Raw genomic sequence first — 14,479 nt, 5'->3', positions numbered from 1 at the left:
CAGCTCTCCTTCGGGGCTCCTTAAAAAGTTATGGCCGCCACCGCTGTTCTCGGCAGCAGCTGCGACACTTGCGGGGGGAGGGGTGAAATGTTCCCTGCCTCCCTGAGGCCTGGGGTGGTGGCCTTGGACTCATAGGAGAAAATTCCACCTCTGGCGTGTGATGTCCGAGCGGCAATGCAGCTGCAACCACCGCGGGGGGGGGGACTGCTGAGCTGCCCTCCCCACCTTTTTCAGGCTCCGTGCACGCGAGGTAGAGCAGGAAGGGTTGCATCAGTGCTTAGTTCTTGTGGCCCTTTCTTACACGCCCATTGAAATGCTGGTCGCCACTTTGGGGCCAGGAAGCAATTTTTCTCCAGGCCAGTTTGGCCCCCAGTGATCCTGGAGGGTTTTTTTTTTTTTATCATATTCTGGACGTGTAACAGGGGTCACTGGGGTGTGGGGGGGTATTGGTGAATTTCCTGCATTGTGCAGGGGGTTGGACTAGATGACCCTGGAGGTCCCTTCCCACTCTATGAGTATGATTCTATAATTCACCCAGTCTGGCTGTGGGCACGCCAGCACCTCTGTCAGGCAGAAGCGCCTGAGATCCTCCCCCTCCCCTTTTCCTTCGCCCGACTTGGAGGCGAAGGGAAGGGAGAGGGGGGAAAGAATGGATCCCTGGTGCTTCTGCCTGTCAGAGGGGCTGGTGCACACTTCCGGTGATGTCAGGGGGTGTGGCATATGCTAATAAGTTATGCTAATGAGCTCCTGCAGCTCTTTTTCTACGAAATGACCCCTGATCCTAAACCATTTCTACAAACACTGATGATCATTACAGATAAAAATCACCAGGGAAATTATGGCAACTGAAAATCATAAGAGACTGAGCAGTACATAAATATTTCCATCTACAGGTTGTTCCACTAATACAAAAGAGATGATAATACAAAAGAATGTCATTCAGGAGGCTAGCCACTGAAAAGCACAAAGTTAAGAAGAAAAAGAAGGAAACAAGCAGGAAATAATATGCTCCCTGATGCAGTAGTGGATCATAATATACGCTGCAATAAAACTTGGGAACAGAGGTCATTTCGGGGGGGATCGCGGGGGATCGCAGTTTCCCCGGGTGAGGTACGGGGGCGGGGCACATGACAAAGCCCCGCCCCCCGCTTCAGGCCGTCCCGCTTCCGGCCCTCATTCAGCCAGGAGGAGGCAGGAGAAGAGGGAGGGTAAGTTGCTTCCTCCCTGCCTCTCCCCACCCCTGCCTGCCTGGGGCCAGGGAGGGCCTTCGCAGGGCTTCCTTGCACTCCCGCCGGCCTTGCAGGTCCACCGCTGGGCCCCTCATGGGGCTCGGCAGTGGAGCTGCAAGGCCGGCGGCGGCGGCCGGGACCGTTGGGGACGGGGTGTGTGGCCTTATGACACACTTCCGGTGATGTCAGGGGGTGTGGCATATGCTAATGAGTTATGCTAATGAGTTCCCCTAGCTCTTTTTCTACGAAACGATCCCTGCTTGGGAACATCAGTCGCACCAGCTGGTATAGATATGTGGTGAGATATCTTCACCTGGTACCTACTGTGCTTAACATGGCTTTTTTTCTTAGTCTCTTGCACTTGGTTCCCTGTTAGGTAGTCTACCATTTCTGTGTTTCTTTTTGTTGCCAGATTGTAACTGTTCTACTGTTTCTTGATATTTTCTGGAGCTGCGGTGGCTCAAGTGGTTAAGATGCTGAACTGCAGGCTGTGGAAGGTCGGTCGTTCAGCAGTTTGAGACCCGAGTTGCCGCATGACAGAGTGAGCTCCCGTCTCTAGTTCCAGCTCCTGCCAACCTAGCCGTTCAAAAGCAAGAAATTGCCAGTAGATAAATAGGTACCACTTCGGTGGGAAGGTAACAGCGTTCCGTGCGCCTTGGTGTTTAGTCATGCCGGCCACATAACCATGGATACATCTTCGGACAGCGCTGGCTCTTCAGCTTGGAAACGGAGATGAGTACTGCAATCCTAGAGTCGGATTTGACTGGCTTTCGAGCAAGGGAACCTTTACCTTTTACCTGATATTTTCTAACGATGGTTTAATTATGTTATTGATTTCAGATATTATATTGCTTTGAGCGTGACACAAGCATAAGCAGCTAATAAATATTCCAAGGGAGTAAGAGGCACCCCTGTTTCTGGAAAGATTCGGTTGCTCTGAGAACATCAAAGCCCCGAAGAATAATTGCTTCTGATCGTACAGTCCATGCCTCTGTGCCTATTAGAAGGACCATTAAACAGGCCCATTCTTAGACAAGGTAAGGACTACTGCATACTAAGGAGACTCTCTAGGTATGCGCGCGCTCTCTCTCTCTCTCCATATAAAAGTTTCTACAGTGAACAAAAAGATTAAAAGAATCCTAATTGCCCTCTAAGAATGTTGCAGGGGAGGATTATTGAAAGGAGCGGAAAATATAAGGGAGTGGGAAATTGGCCAGCTTGTGTCTCTAAGGGCATGTGAGATTTTGAAGGGGAAGATTAGAATCAGAGGATACACATCAAGAGAGCTACACATCCCTTAACCCTAATTCCATCATCACCTACCCGTCTAGTATGTCCTAAACTATTAAGAACTCTGACCACTTTGAAGCTAAAACATTCCACATTGGGGGAAAGGGGGATTAATTAGCATCAGAGGAAAAGTACTTCTTCCAATTAATTCCACCCTCTCCCTAAGGATAAGCTGCCACTGGGGTGGGGGGGTTTTTTGGGGGGAGGGTTTAGAACTGGGATGCAGTCCCCAACTCCAGTCACTCTCCAAATTCTCACAGAAGACAGCACAGGAGGAAGTTATAAAAATAACCCCTCCTGCATTCTGCTGTTCAACTTTAGGGTTACATGAATGGCTCTTCCTCACCTAATACAGAACCTCATCCATCAGGGCAACTGAACCATAGCACTAGACTCCTTTTGTTGAGGCCCAGGCAGGGCTTTTTTTGTAGAAAAAGCCCAGCAGGAACTCATTAGCATAATAGGCCACACCCAACAGTAGACACTCATTAGCATATTAGGCCACACCCTTGACAGCACAGCACATTAGCATATTAGGTCACACCCCCATGTTACCAGAAGTGTGCTCATCCAGCCACACCCACCTTTTGCTCCTTATTCTGTTCACCTTGTTTGTTGTCAAAATCCAGGGCTTTTTTTGTAGCAGGAACTCCTTTGCATGTTAGGCCACACACCCCTAATGTAGCCAATCCTAATGAGTTTCTGCTGTTGGGTGTGGCCTATTATGCTAATGAGTTCCTGCTGGGCGTGGCCAACTCAGGAGCCAGCCGGAACTCCGTTCCTGTGAGTTCCTGCCCAAAAATAGCCCTGGGCCTAGGTATTGTGCTGCAATTCAACAATTGTGCTATGGAACAGGTTTGCTAATGGTTTACCATTCTCCCATCATGAGTCTTCAGAGGCCTCCAATTTACCATTCTACAGTCTCCATTTCTGTTTGGAAGAGAATTCCAAAGACCTATGTAATTGCAACACTGTAAAGCTGCGTGCTGTGCGGCATTTTACTGTGCTAGCTGTCAGCTGCAATCCTGTTAGTCCCAGTTATAAAGAGGGCAGGTTTGTGTTTACATAGATGGTTCTGGGGGTGCCTCAAAGAGTTATCCCCAGTCTGGCATCTCTGTGCTCTGCTTATTTAGGCACTTAATAGGCTTATGCAAGACCGCCATCCTGCCATCTACAGAGGTTGGCTGTGGCTGGCATAGCAGCAGTGGCTCACTGTGTGCACCGTTTCAATGTCTTGTTAGCGCCACCAGTTGTGATGCCACATCTAAGCAGCAGTCGGTCCTTTTCTGCCTCCTTGACATTAACAGCCTTAAGGTTCATTAGCAGTGCAATGCTCTCTGCCTGTAGTTACCATTTCCCTAGTTTTAAAAAAAAAACTTATTGAAAGAAATTTCATTTTAATATAGTCAATGACATCACACAGTCCTCGTGGGGGACTATGTGCATTGCAAATGCACTTTTTGAGACACAAGTTGTACAGGTTCTATAAACCGGAGTCCTATAAATGCGTATAAATGCCTTTAACAAGTGTTCCATGTCGCACTGGTGCTTCTTCTTCCTGGGCTTTGAAAGCATTCACACGATCTACTCGAGTGGGGAAAGTGTCAAGGTGGGCAGGCACTTTCCCAAATCTTGGCAGGTGCCACAGGGGATCCAGCTTTGCTGGTATTTGATGTCTCCTCATCGTGACGGCAAACGTATCATAGGCCTTCTCATGCCTTTTCTTCCGAAGCTTCTTTGTCTCCTCGTGAGTTGAGTAAGCATTTCGCTGTTCCTGCAACCATACGTCTTTGAACTTGTGCTGAAGAAGGTCTGTGATGGGTGTGGACGGACGATTCGGCATCCCATAGGTCATCGCGTCAGGAAGACGAGGTGGATCTTTTGGAAACCTCTTGTAATCCTGTTCCTGGATGCGTACTTCATGGGCCTGGCGATACAGGTAATGTTCCGTTGCAGTTGTCAGACCGGCCTTAATTCCTTTATAGTTCATGGAAACGAAGTTCTTTGGCTTCTCTTCTTCTTTGGGGGCAGAGGGAATCATTACCTGCCAGTGCCCTATGGCTTCAGGAACTCCTCCGTCTGTCCCACGCAGGGTCAATCCATACACATAAGCTGACCCAGGAAGCTTTGTACATCTTCGGCGTGTCCTCGCTAGCTCAGGCTTTAGAATGAGGTGGTTCTGCAGCATGGAATCTCTCACCACCCCAACCCTCTCATTTTCTGAACCTGGCTTGATGTCAGCTTTTGTCAGGGGTAACAGAGGAGGGGGACAAATGTCACCAACACTAGCTTTCCTTTTTGTCTTGAGATGGGGCTGCCTTCCAAATGAATCCATGGCTGATAAATCAGTATTAAGCAGACACTTTCATGCTATGGCTCTTTTTCTCACATGCCCAAACATTATGAGGCAGGCTTTTTAACCACCTGAGTGTGACTTGAAGCTTTGGTGTGACATCACAAACCATGCAAAATTTATTGTTGTGATTCGCTGTGTCATCAAAGCCTGATCTATTTATTCATGGCTTGTTAGTAAACCACTCAGTTTGCAAGTGGGGAAGGGGGAAGAGCTATCAAACCAAATGGCTTTGAGAACTCGTTTGACATAGCATTCTTAGAGTCATCTCAGGTATGTAACTTCTGTTTCTGGGGGGGGGGAATTCACCTTTAATTTCTAAATTGCTAAAACAGTCATAATCACCAACAATTTGTAACCCTTGCAACGCCTTTTTCTCCTTTTACAATTGGTATTAAATGTCCCAGCTGCTCTAGGATATCTACTCCTCTTACATTGGCCCCTGCCACACGGCAGGGAAAAGACGGGGCGAGGCGCGGCTTTTAAAAGCCGTGCCAAAAAAGAAACGCCCTGGTGGGATCCCATGGATCCCGGTTGCCGTGCTCCGTTGCTCCCCGGCACGATCAGATGCTGGGGAGGACGACACTCGTCGGAGGGGGAGGCTGCCGTACTGCGCATGCTCGAGCATCCGCAGTACGGCAGGGGGCCGGGGATGTGACGGCGGCAAGACGTGCCGCCGATCCCACAGGGAGGATGAAGCGGCTCAACCGGATGAACCACCGAAGGTAGGTGGTTCATCTTTGAGGCGCTTCATCGGGGGAAGGGCCGGGTTGAAGGCGGGAGCGCGACGCCAGGCAGATGTTGCCGTGGGATCGCGCCCGTCTGATGCACCTCCAATCCGGCCCGCTCCCGGCCCAAACTGCCTCGTATGAATGGGGCCATTGTTTCAAATATTTCTGAGTTTCCTCTTGGAATTATGCTTGATTGGGTGAGCAGAGTGCTCGTAGGGCCACCATCAGACAAATCTTAATTCTGCTGTAAAGTATGCTTGTCTAGAGATGCAAAATTTCTGGAGATTTTGAAGCCATGGGAAGCAACATTGTGTCCCCACCCCTGCGTGTGTGTGTGTACGCCCGCGCACGTGCATGTGTGAACAAATGGAAATTTTGGGGGAAATTGAAATATATGCAATAATAACTTTCCAGCCAGCCTATTTTGGTGTTTTAACAGCATAAAATGCATAATTTATAATTTAGCATATAAAATTGTATTAATTGAAACGTTTAGGGAATTCCAAAGTATAAATGCCTCACAAAACTATCCTAAGAACATGTTTATGGTGGAATAAAACACACCGAACAGACCTAAGTAGGATTTTGAGTAGACCTGTTTAGGATTGCTCCCTTAGTTTTTTTACAAGGAAAATGACAAATACACTCAATCCTAAAATGAGACAGCGTTGCGAATTGCTGCATTCCATGCTATTTTAGCACATTTGTCTCATTCACAAAGGGGGAGGAAATGTGTCGTGGGAGTTTTTTTCAGTGTTCCCCAGTCATTTCAATGGAAAAATGAGGGGAGGGGGGTCAAGTTTTTCATACTTGAGAGAATAAAATGTTGTCTTGAAAGCACTTCATTTTTTAAAAAATGCAAGGAGTTTTTTTCAGTGCTCCCCAAAGTTTCCTTGGTGGAAATGGGCGGCGGGGGGGGTGTCTTTAGACTTTCAGGCTAAGTGGTTAACTAATTTCAAAGAAAAACATTTCATAGGTTTTTTTCAGGGCTCCCCAATGTTTCCCAGTGTTTTATATCAGAATAATGGGGGGCCCTCTTTGGGGGGAAAACTTCTTTATATTTTTTCCAATTTTTACCCCTTTTTCTGGGCCTTCACATCTCTGGGCCTTGCACAAGGCTCCACACACCATATCCTACACCCTTTCCTCTCATTGCCTAAAGCCATTCAGTCTAGATCTAAATACTGCACCATCAAAAGAGAAATAAAGATACTATGTGAGTGAACAAGCACTTTGTACTCATGGAGCAGATAATATAGTTCAGTTTAAAGCCATATTTGTGAACTCAACTAGATTCATAGTTTTATTCAAAGGGCCGGTATAGTTTTTAGATATATTTGCTATGAATTGAGAAACGTATAAACACAGTCATTTTAGCTATGGTATGGTCTGAATTACAGATCTCATCCTTGGCAGTATGAACAGTGCGCCAGGTTAAAGTTGTATAAACCCCACCATTCACCATATTCAATTATCTATTGTCACATATTGTGAGGTCAAATATATGTAACATGTACAGTAAGACATACACGCCAGAGGAAATTAAAAAAACAAACATAAAAAAACAAACACAAATGTCCCTACTATTTCACTCTCTGAGTGATGTTCTAATGTTTGCTTCTATTTATGTGTGATCTGGAAGATATGCATGGAAAAACATGTGTTCTATGCTTAGACATTAAATAATAATTCACCAAACTGAAACATTTATTAGGAAGCAAGCCCAATTTGACATCAACTGGACTTCCTTCCAAGAAAAAGTAGTTAGCACGGGTTGCACCCTAATGAGGGGAAGTTAAACCACAAGCACAAAATGTAATTAGCCATTTTGACCTCCAGATTTTAATTCCAAAGGTCCACCAGCTAACTGTAGTTCATATTTAAAAAGATCAATGTTTCTCATATTAAAAATCATTCTGGAACAAATCAAAATGGCTCATGTTAGAGACAAGATGTGGACATGTAGCCTTTAACCACGCCATTTAGCAGAACAATCCATCATCAAGAAAGGAGCACAAGAATGTTTTGTTGCAACAGTACGCATGAACAACACAATGCATTTTCATCTCCTAAAGGCAACCCCCCCCCAACCAAATAGTGAGAGAAAGGCTGCGTGAACCAAAAGCCTCCTCTGCTCTCTCTCTCCTTCCCAAGGAGCTTAATTGTTATGCTAATTATGCTAATTTCCTACAGCTTTCAAAGGCAAACAAGCTCATTACCCTCTAAGCATTAAACATTCGAACACTAACAGAACACATTTTAACATTTATCTTTCAAATCAACATTTTATCCATGGGGGTGGGGGTTGGAACCCCTCATCTTACAGTGTCTTTTGAAGTTCCCAGTTTCTTCAGCCCATCTAATGGCAGCAGGTCGGCAGAGTCCTTGTGGTTAAACTGAACAGCCTGCTTCATTCTTCTCTGTTGTCGGAGAGATGCCGCTTCCCTCATGTCCACGTCCTTTCTTGTTGGCTCTGTGAGGATCCCGGAGTAAAACATATCTGGTTCTGTCTGCCTCTCTTTCTCTCTCTCTCTCTCAAGCTGCGGCTATGCTCCTGTACGGAAAGGAATGCTTCAGCGATCTGTTGTGTGCACTTTATAACAGAATCCGCGTGACGTTTTCAGAACAGCAGATAACCCAGCCAGTGCAGTGTAGTAAAGGAGGGGTTATGCACATGACACTGTGTTACACATCCACCATGGCATAGCCAAGCTCAAAATCAATCTAGGGAATTAAGTCACTCCCTGCTTTCCTTTTGGAAAACAGTATTTGCCAGAGGTCGGTCTGCCTTGTGTGCTTCTTTCATCAAACAGAAGCAACACTTCCTAAAATGAGCCTGCAGTTTCTTTTAAAGTGGTCTCCTTGACCTTTTCTTTTTGTAAAAGATAATGTGGTATTTGTTTACTGTACCTATAGTCCAACGTTCTCACTGAGACTCAGAGTGGATTACACAGCATAAAGAATAATCCACAAGAAGATAAATCTAATAAACAGCACAGTACAGGTAGATACGATCAATATGAGGAAACGTAGAATAAGCGATGTACTAGGACTAGGATTGCCCTTCTTTGGGATTGGAATGTATACTGACCTTTTCCAATCCTGTGGCCACTGTTGCGTTTTCCAAATTTGCTGGCAAATTGAGTGCAGCACTTTAACAGCATCATCTTTTAAGACTTTGATGAAATTAAAAGACGCCTGCTACTTGGGAGGAAAGCGATGGCGAACCTAAACAGCATGATAAAAAGTAGAGACATCACCCTGCCAACAAAAATACGCATGGTCCAAGCAATGGTATTCCCAGTAGTCATGTATAGCTGCGAGAGTTGGACTATAAGGAAGGCCGAGCGCCGAAGAATAGATTCTTTTGAACTATGGTGCTGGAGAAGACTCTTGAGAGTCCCTTGGACTGCAAGAAGATCAAATCAGTCAATCCTAAAAGAAATCAACCCTGACTGTTCCCTGGAAGGCCAGATAATGAAACTGAAGCTCAAATACTTTGGCCACCCAATGAGAAGGGAGCACTCACTGGAGAAGACCCTGATGCTGGGAAAGACTGAAGGTCAAAGAAGACGGGGACGGCAAAGGATGAGATGGTTGGACAGTGTCATCAATGCAACGAACATGAAACTGAGCAAACTTCAGAGGACAGCGGAAGACAGGAGAGCCTGGCGGGATCTAGTCCATGGGGTCGCGAAGAGTCAGACTCGACTGTGCGACTGAACAACAACAAAGGACTAGGATTACCAATCTGAATTATCATAGCATGCAGGGGCCTGAGGGGGGGCGGTTTGTACACCTGCAGCTAAGCCATCTGACTCTAGTTCTATAAACCATAGGCTCACCTGTGCTGTCACTGTTCAGAGAAAAATGTTCTTTGGCACGATTTGATGTGATACCATTTTTGCCAGTAGTAAGACAGCTGGTGAGCACATTTTGTTTCAGTTGGCATGGGGTTACGTTAGTTAGTTTTGATTGCTCCATAACAGCTTTTGAACTTGGTGCTGTTCTCCAACTTTGTTACTTGCCTACATACAGTCATAGAAATACAACAACTCTTAAGTGCACAACACTACAGTTTATAAAGTAAAGGTAAAGGTTCCCTTGCTCGAAAGCCAGTCGAGTCCGACTCTAGGGTTGCGGTGCTCATCTCCGTTTCAAAGCCGAAGAGCCAGCGCTGTCCAAAGACGTTTCCGTGGTCACGTGGCCAGCATGACTAAACACCAAGGCGCACGGAACGCTGTTACCTTCCCACCGAAGGGGTACCTATTTATCTACTTGCAATTTCTTGCTTTCGAACTGCTAGGTTGGCAGGAGCTGGAACTAGAGATGGGAGTTTATAAAGTACATGTTGTATAAATGTACCTGCCATCAGTGTTCCCTCTAAGCTGAGTTAGTGTGAGCTAGCTCACAGTTTTTTAGCCTCCAGCTCACACATTTCTTTCTTGGCTCAGGAAGGATGGCTCCAGAGCAAACTAATTTATGCAGTAGCCAAATAGCTTGCTCACAACTTTATTGCCAGTAGCTCACAAAGTAGAACTTTTGCTCACAAGACTCCATAGCTTAGAGGGAACATTGCCTGCCATTAAGGGAAACTTCAGACAAGTGCTTACCATGCTAGTCTCAAGTGTTCAAGGATCTTGCTGGAAGTGATATAAACAGCGGGTCACCTCTCAACAAAATCAAGGTGGGGATCAACTGAGGAGAGGTCCTGCTCTTTGACAGTGCTACAATTGCATATAATCTCTCATGGGAGATTCGACACCTTCTCTGCTGTTATAGTAAGACCCCCAAGTGAGCACATTTTGTTTCAGCTGGTGTTGGGTTAAGTTAGTTGGTTTGGGTAATTTTGTACCAGCCTCTAATCTTGATAATATTCTCCAGTTTTGATTGTGCTGCTAACGGATTCATGTCCCTTCTGTTGTTGATCATTCTACTGGTTGTCTTTAACTGAATTGTTCTTATCTCGCTGATCTGATGGCTGTTATAAACCGCCTTGCACTATAAAGGGAAAGCGAGACACAAACACTCTTAATAAATAAGATGCACTGACAATGTGTATGTGGTTGTGGTACAAAGCAACACATCTAACCCTACATGTGCACACAAATGTACACCCAAAGTTAAATTTAAAAGGGGGGAATACCATATACTGCTTTGAAAGTGGAGCTAAGCTCCTCCTCCCCTCTCCCCACAGCCACTTTACAGTTCCCAGTTTGAATCAGATCAAAGAATCTTTTTTTTAAAAAAAAATCTGGTGTAAAGGAGAAAGCCACAGGAATCCCACATGTGGAACTCAAAATAAGCATGATGTCATGTGGGAATCCCTTTAAATGTTGGGACTTCCTGCTCTCCACATGGGGGAAAAGATCACTAAAAACCTACTCAGGCCCTGTTCACACGAGGGGTTTTGGGTCGGGAGTGGGCCGGATTAGGGGTGCAGCAAACGGGCGCGATCCCACCGCAACATCTGGGAAGTGTTGCGGGCCCGTTCCCGATCCGGCTCTTCCCCCGACAGGTCCGCATCACGGCTGGCCGTGGGATCGCCGGCGCGTCTTGCCGCCGGCGCATCCCCGGCCCCTGGCGAAACGGCGCGTGCTCACACATGCGCAGTTGGGCAGCCTCCCCCTCCCACTTGTCTCTTCCTCCCCGGCATCTGATCGTGCCGGGGAGCAACGGCGCGTGGCTCACGGGATCTGAGGGATCCCGCCCACAGCGTCTCTATTTTGGTGCGGCTCTAATTAGCCGCACTTTGACCGGTGTTTTCCCTGCCGTGTGGCATGGACCTAGGTCTCATACTCAGAGGCATATAACCTTTCTCATGTGTAGGGCCATAAAATAACCTGGGACAATTCCATGGTTGCCATGAAATCCTGAGATTACTTATTTCAGGCATTATTATGGTATACCAAGTTCCCAGTCCCACAGCACACAAACACAGGAACTCCAACCTTAACTCATCTACATCAGGCACAGAGGTCATTTCAGGGGGGAACGCGGGGGAACGCAGTTCCCCCGGGTGAGGTACGGGGGGCGGGGCACATGACGAAGCTCCGCCCCCTGCTTCCGGCCGCCCCGCTTCCGGCCCTCATTCAGCCAGGAGGAGGCAGGAGAAGAGGGAAGGTAAGTTGCTTCCTCCCTGCCTCTCCCCACCCCTGCCTGCCTGGGGCCAGGGAGGGCCTTCGCGGGGCTTCCTTGCACTCCCGCTGGCCTTGCAGGTCCACCGCCGGGCCCCTCATGGGGCTCGGCAGTGGAGCTGCAAGGCCGGCACCAGCGGCCGGGACCTTTGGGGGCGGGATGTGTGGCCTTATGACACATTTCCGGTGATGTCAGGAGGTGTGGCCTTATGACACACTTCCAGTGATGTCAGGGGGTGTGGCATATGCTAATGAGTTATGCTAATGAGTCCCCCTAGCTCTTTTTCTACGAAATGACCCCTGATCAGGCATGTTCAACTTCGAACAGGTAGTGATCTATTTTTTCCGGCCAAAAGTGCCGGTGATCTACCCCCATGAAAATAAAGTTTCAAATTAGTTTCAAATTAGATTTTAACCCACTAAAGTTGGGTTCCACACACCCCCCCCACTTATAATGCACCTTCTGTCATTTGCTGGTAAGCAAAATAAGCAAAAACAAAACAGAGAGACAAAGATCCAGAAAGAACTGTGAACATTTTTTAATTTTTTGTTGAGTTATAACTTTCTTTAACTGTCTCAATAACTTTCTTTAACTTTTATTCAGAGTTATTTGTGTTAAATGTAGGTCAGGTGTTGATCCAGACCAAACAATCATCAAAAAAAACCCAACCCAAACACCTGTCCAGCAAACCAGGAGACCAAGTGGGGCTGGTGATCTACCTCTGACCCCTCCGCGATCTACTGGTAGATCGCGATCTACCTGTTGGACATACCTGAGCTACATGATTGCTAGGATCCAATGTAGAGCTCTTTTGGACTGTGCAGTCTGTACATCTGGCTTCACAGAACTGATTCAGAAGGAGTCCAGGCGGAATGTTCCTAGCCTTTCCCAGAGACACTCTCAATGGGGTACTATAGCACTTTCTGTGTTGATGCACTCTTAAAAGAGACCCTTGCTCAGGTGATTTTCCTCATTCAGGGGTATAAAACTAATCTGAATGAACGATGGTAATTTAAGGGAAAACTAAGGTTACCATTCTCCAGATGGGGCCTGGAGTTTTCTCAGAATTACAACCAGGGCTTTTTTTTGTAGAAAAAGACCAGCAGGAACTCAGTAGCATAATAGGCCACACCCAACAGCAGGAACTCATTAGCATATTAGGCCACACCCCTGATAGCACAGCTCATTGGCATATTAGGCCACACACCCCATGTTACCAGAAGTGTGGTCATCCAGCCACACCCACCTTTTGCTTCTTATTCTGTTTACTTTGTTGTCAAAACCCAGGGCCTTTTTTTGGAGCAGGAACTCCTTTGCATGTTAGGTCACACACCCCTAATGTAGCCAATCCTAATGAGTTTCTGCTATTGGGTGTGGCCTATTATGCTAATGAGTTCCTGTGGGGCGTGGCCAACTCAGGAGCCAGCCGGAACTCTGTTCCTGTGCGTTCCTGCCCCAAAATAGCCCTGATTACAACTGATCTACAGACTACAGAGACCAGTTCCCCTGGAGGAAATGGCAATTTGTGTGTGTGGGGGGGTGGACTTTGTGGAATCACATCCCCACTGAGCACCTTTCCCCCAAACTCTACCTTTCCCAGGCTCTGCCCCCAAATCTCCAGGAATTTTCCCAAGTTGAGTTGGCAACCCTAGGAGAAACGAAGTGATGAAAGTATTCCACCCTATCACAGGACAAGATGGGAAGAGGCAAAAAGGCACAGCACTGAGAGGGTGCTCTTTGTAGGAACTGCAGCAAGAAGTGGGACTCGTATATTAGATTTTTATCTTACCCTTTATCCATGGAGCTCATTATGATGATGTGGTTCAGATAAGATTACTTTTAAAGATAATGAGCTTTGTAGCTGAGTAGGGTTCATAATTTCAACACGGGTCTGCCTGTTTTGAGTCTAACCACTACACCACACTTTATCTACATCAAAAGTCAGTAATGATCCAGCAGATTCAGGGGTCATTTCCTGCAGGAGCACACAGAAGCAGAGCTCCGGCAGTAAAGAGCCCAGGGGGGGCCGACACATGCAACAAGCCCCACCCCCTGCTCCCAGCAGCCCTCAGTCAGAGCAAGAAGCAGCCATGTAAGTTGCAGAGCTCCCCCCGGGGCCCCGGCCCAAAACAGTCCAGTGGCACCTTTAAGACCACGTTTTATTCAGGTACAAGCTCTCCCTCCTCTGCGAGGACACATCTGCACGTTCCCCCCCCCCAATAGTTAGCAATCCAAAACAGTCCAGTGGAGCCTGAGCGGTGGGTGTTGCCTTCTGACACACTTCCGGTGATGTCAGGGGATGTGGCATATGCAAATAAGTTATGCTAATGAGTTATGCTAATGAGCCATAGCAGGAAGACTGGTAGCCCTACTTCTCTTATTTACTTAACATTTATAGTATCACAAACTGTCTCTTGTTCACTCCGCCTGGGTCCTTCACACCTTATATTCAGCCATAGATAGTATTGCCAGACCACCCAGCTTGGGGGGGTTACCCGCTTTTGAGGGGGTTCTACCCACTGCCTGGCCAGCTGGCCGGTGGGGGAAGCCCCACCCCCAAGCCCCATTACTGGCAGCCACCCCTCTCCCTTCTCTCTTGAGAGAGAGGAGAAAGGGGTGGCTGCAGGCCATATGCCCAATCTCTGAGCGGCATTGCTCTTTCAGTATACGCAGACGGCAAGACAGGGCCCAATGCCCCCGAACTCCAAGTGGCAATGCTGCTCAGAGATTGGGTGGGT

General features: G+C 47.2%; 1 protein-coding gene across 1 annotated transcript in view; it reads right to left on the bottom strand.

The window, feature by feature from the left end:
• The window catches only part of NRIP3 (nuclear receptor interacting protein 3), a 40,532-nt gene extending 32,431 nt beyond the window's left edge, over positions 1-8,101 (bottom strand). Inside the window, exon 1 of the mRNA XM_015414590.1 lies at positions 7,928-8,101. Within this exon, the coding sequence (XP_015270076.1) occupies positions 7,928-8,101 (174 nt within the window). The remainder of the gene's footprint in view (positions 1-7,927) is intronic.
• Between the last annotated feature and the right edge of the window lie 6,378 nt (positions 8,102-14,479).

The sequence above is a fragment of the Gekko japonicus genome, unplaced genomic scaffold (genome assembly GCF_001447785.1).
Source record: "Gekko japonicus isolate JY-2015 unplaced genomic scaffold, Gekko_japonicus_V1.1 scaffold1601, whole genome shotgun sequence".
Taxonomy (NCBI): Eukaryota; Metazoa; Chordata; class Lepidosauria; order Squamata; family Gekkonidae; genus Gekko; species Gekko japonicus.
The sequence above is the reverse complement of the archived record's forward strand: the minus strand, read 5'-3'. Positions and strand labels throughout refer to the sequence as shown.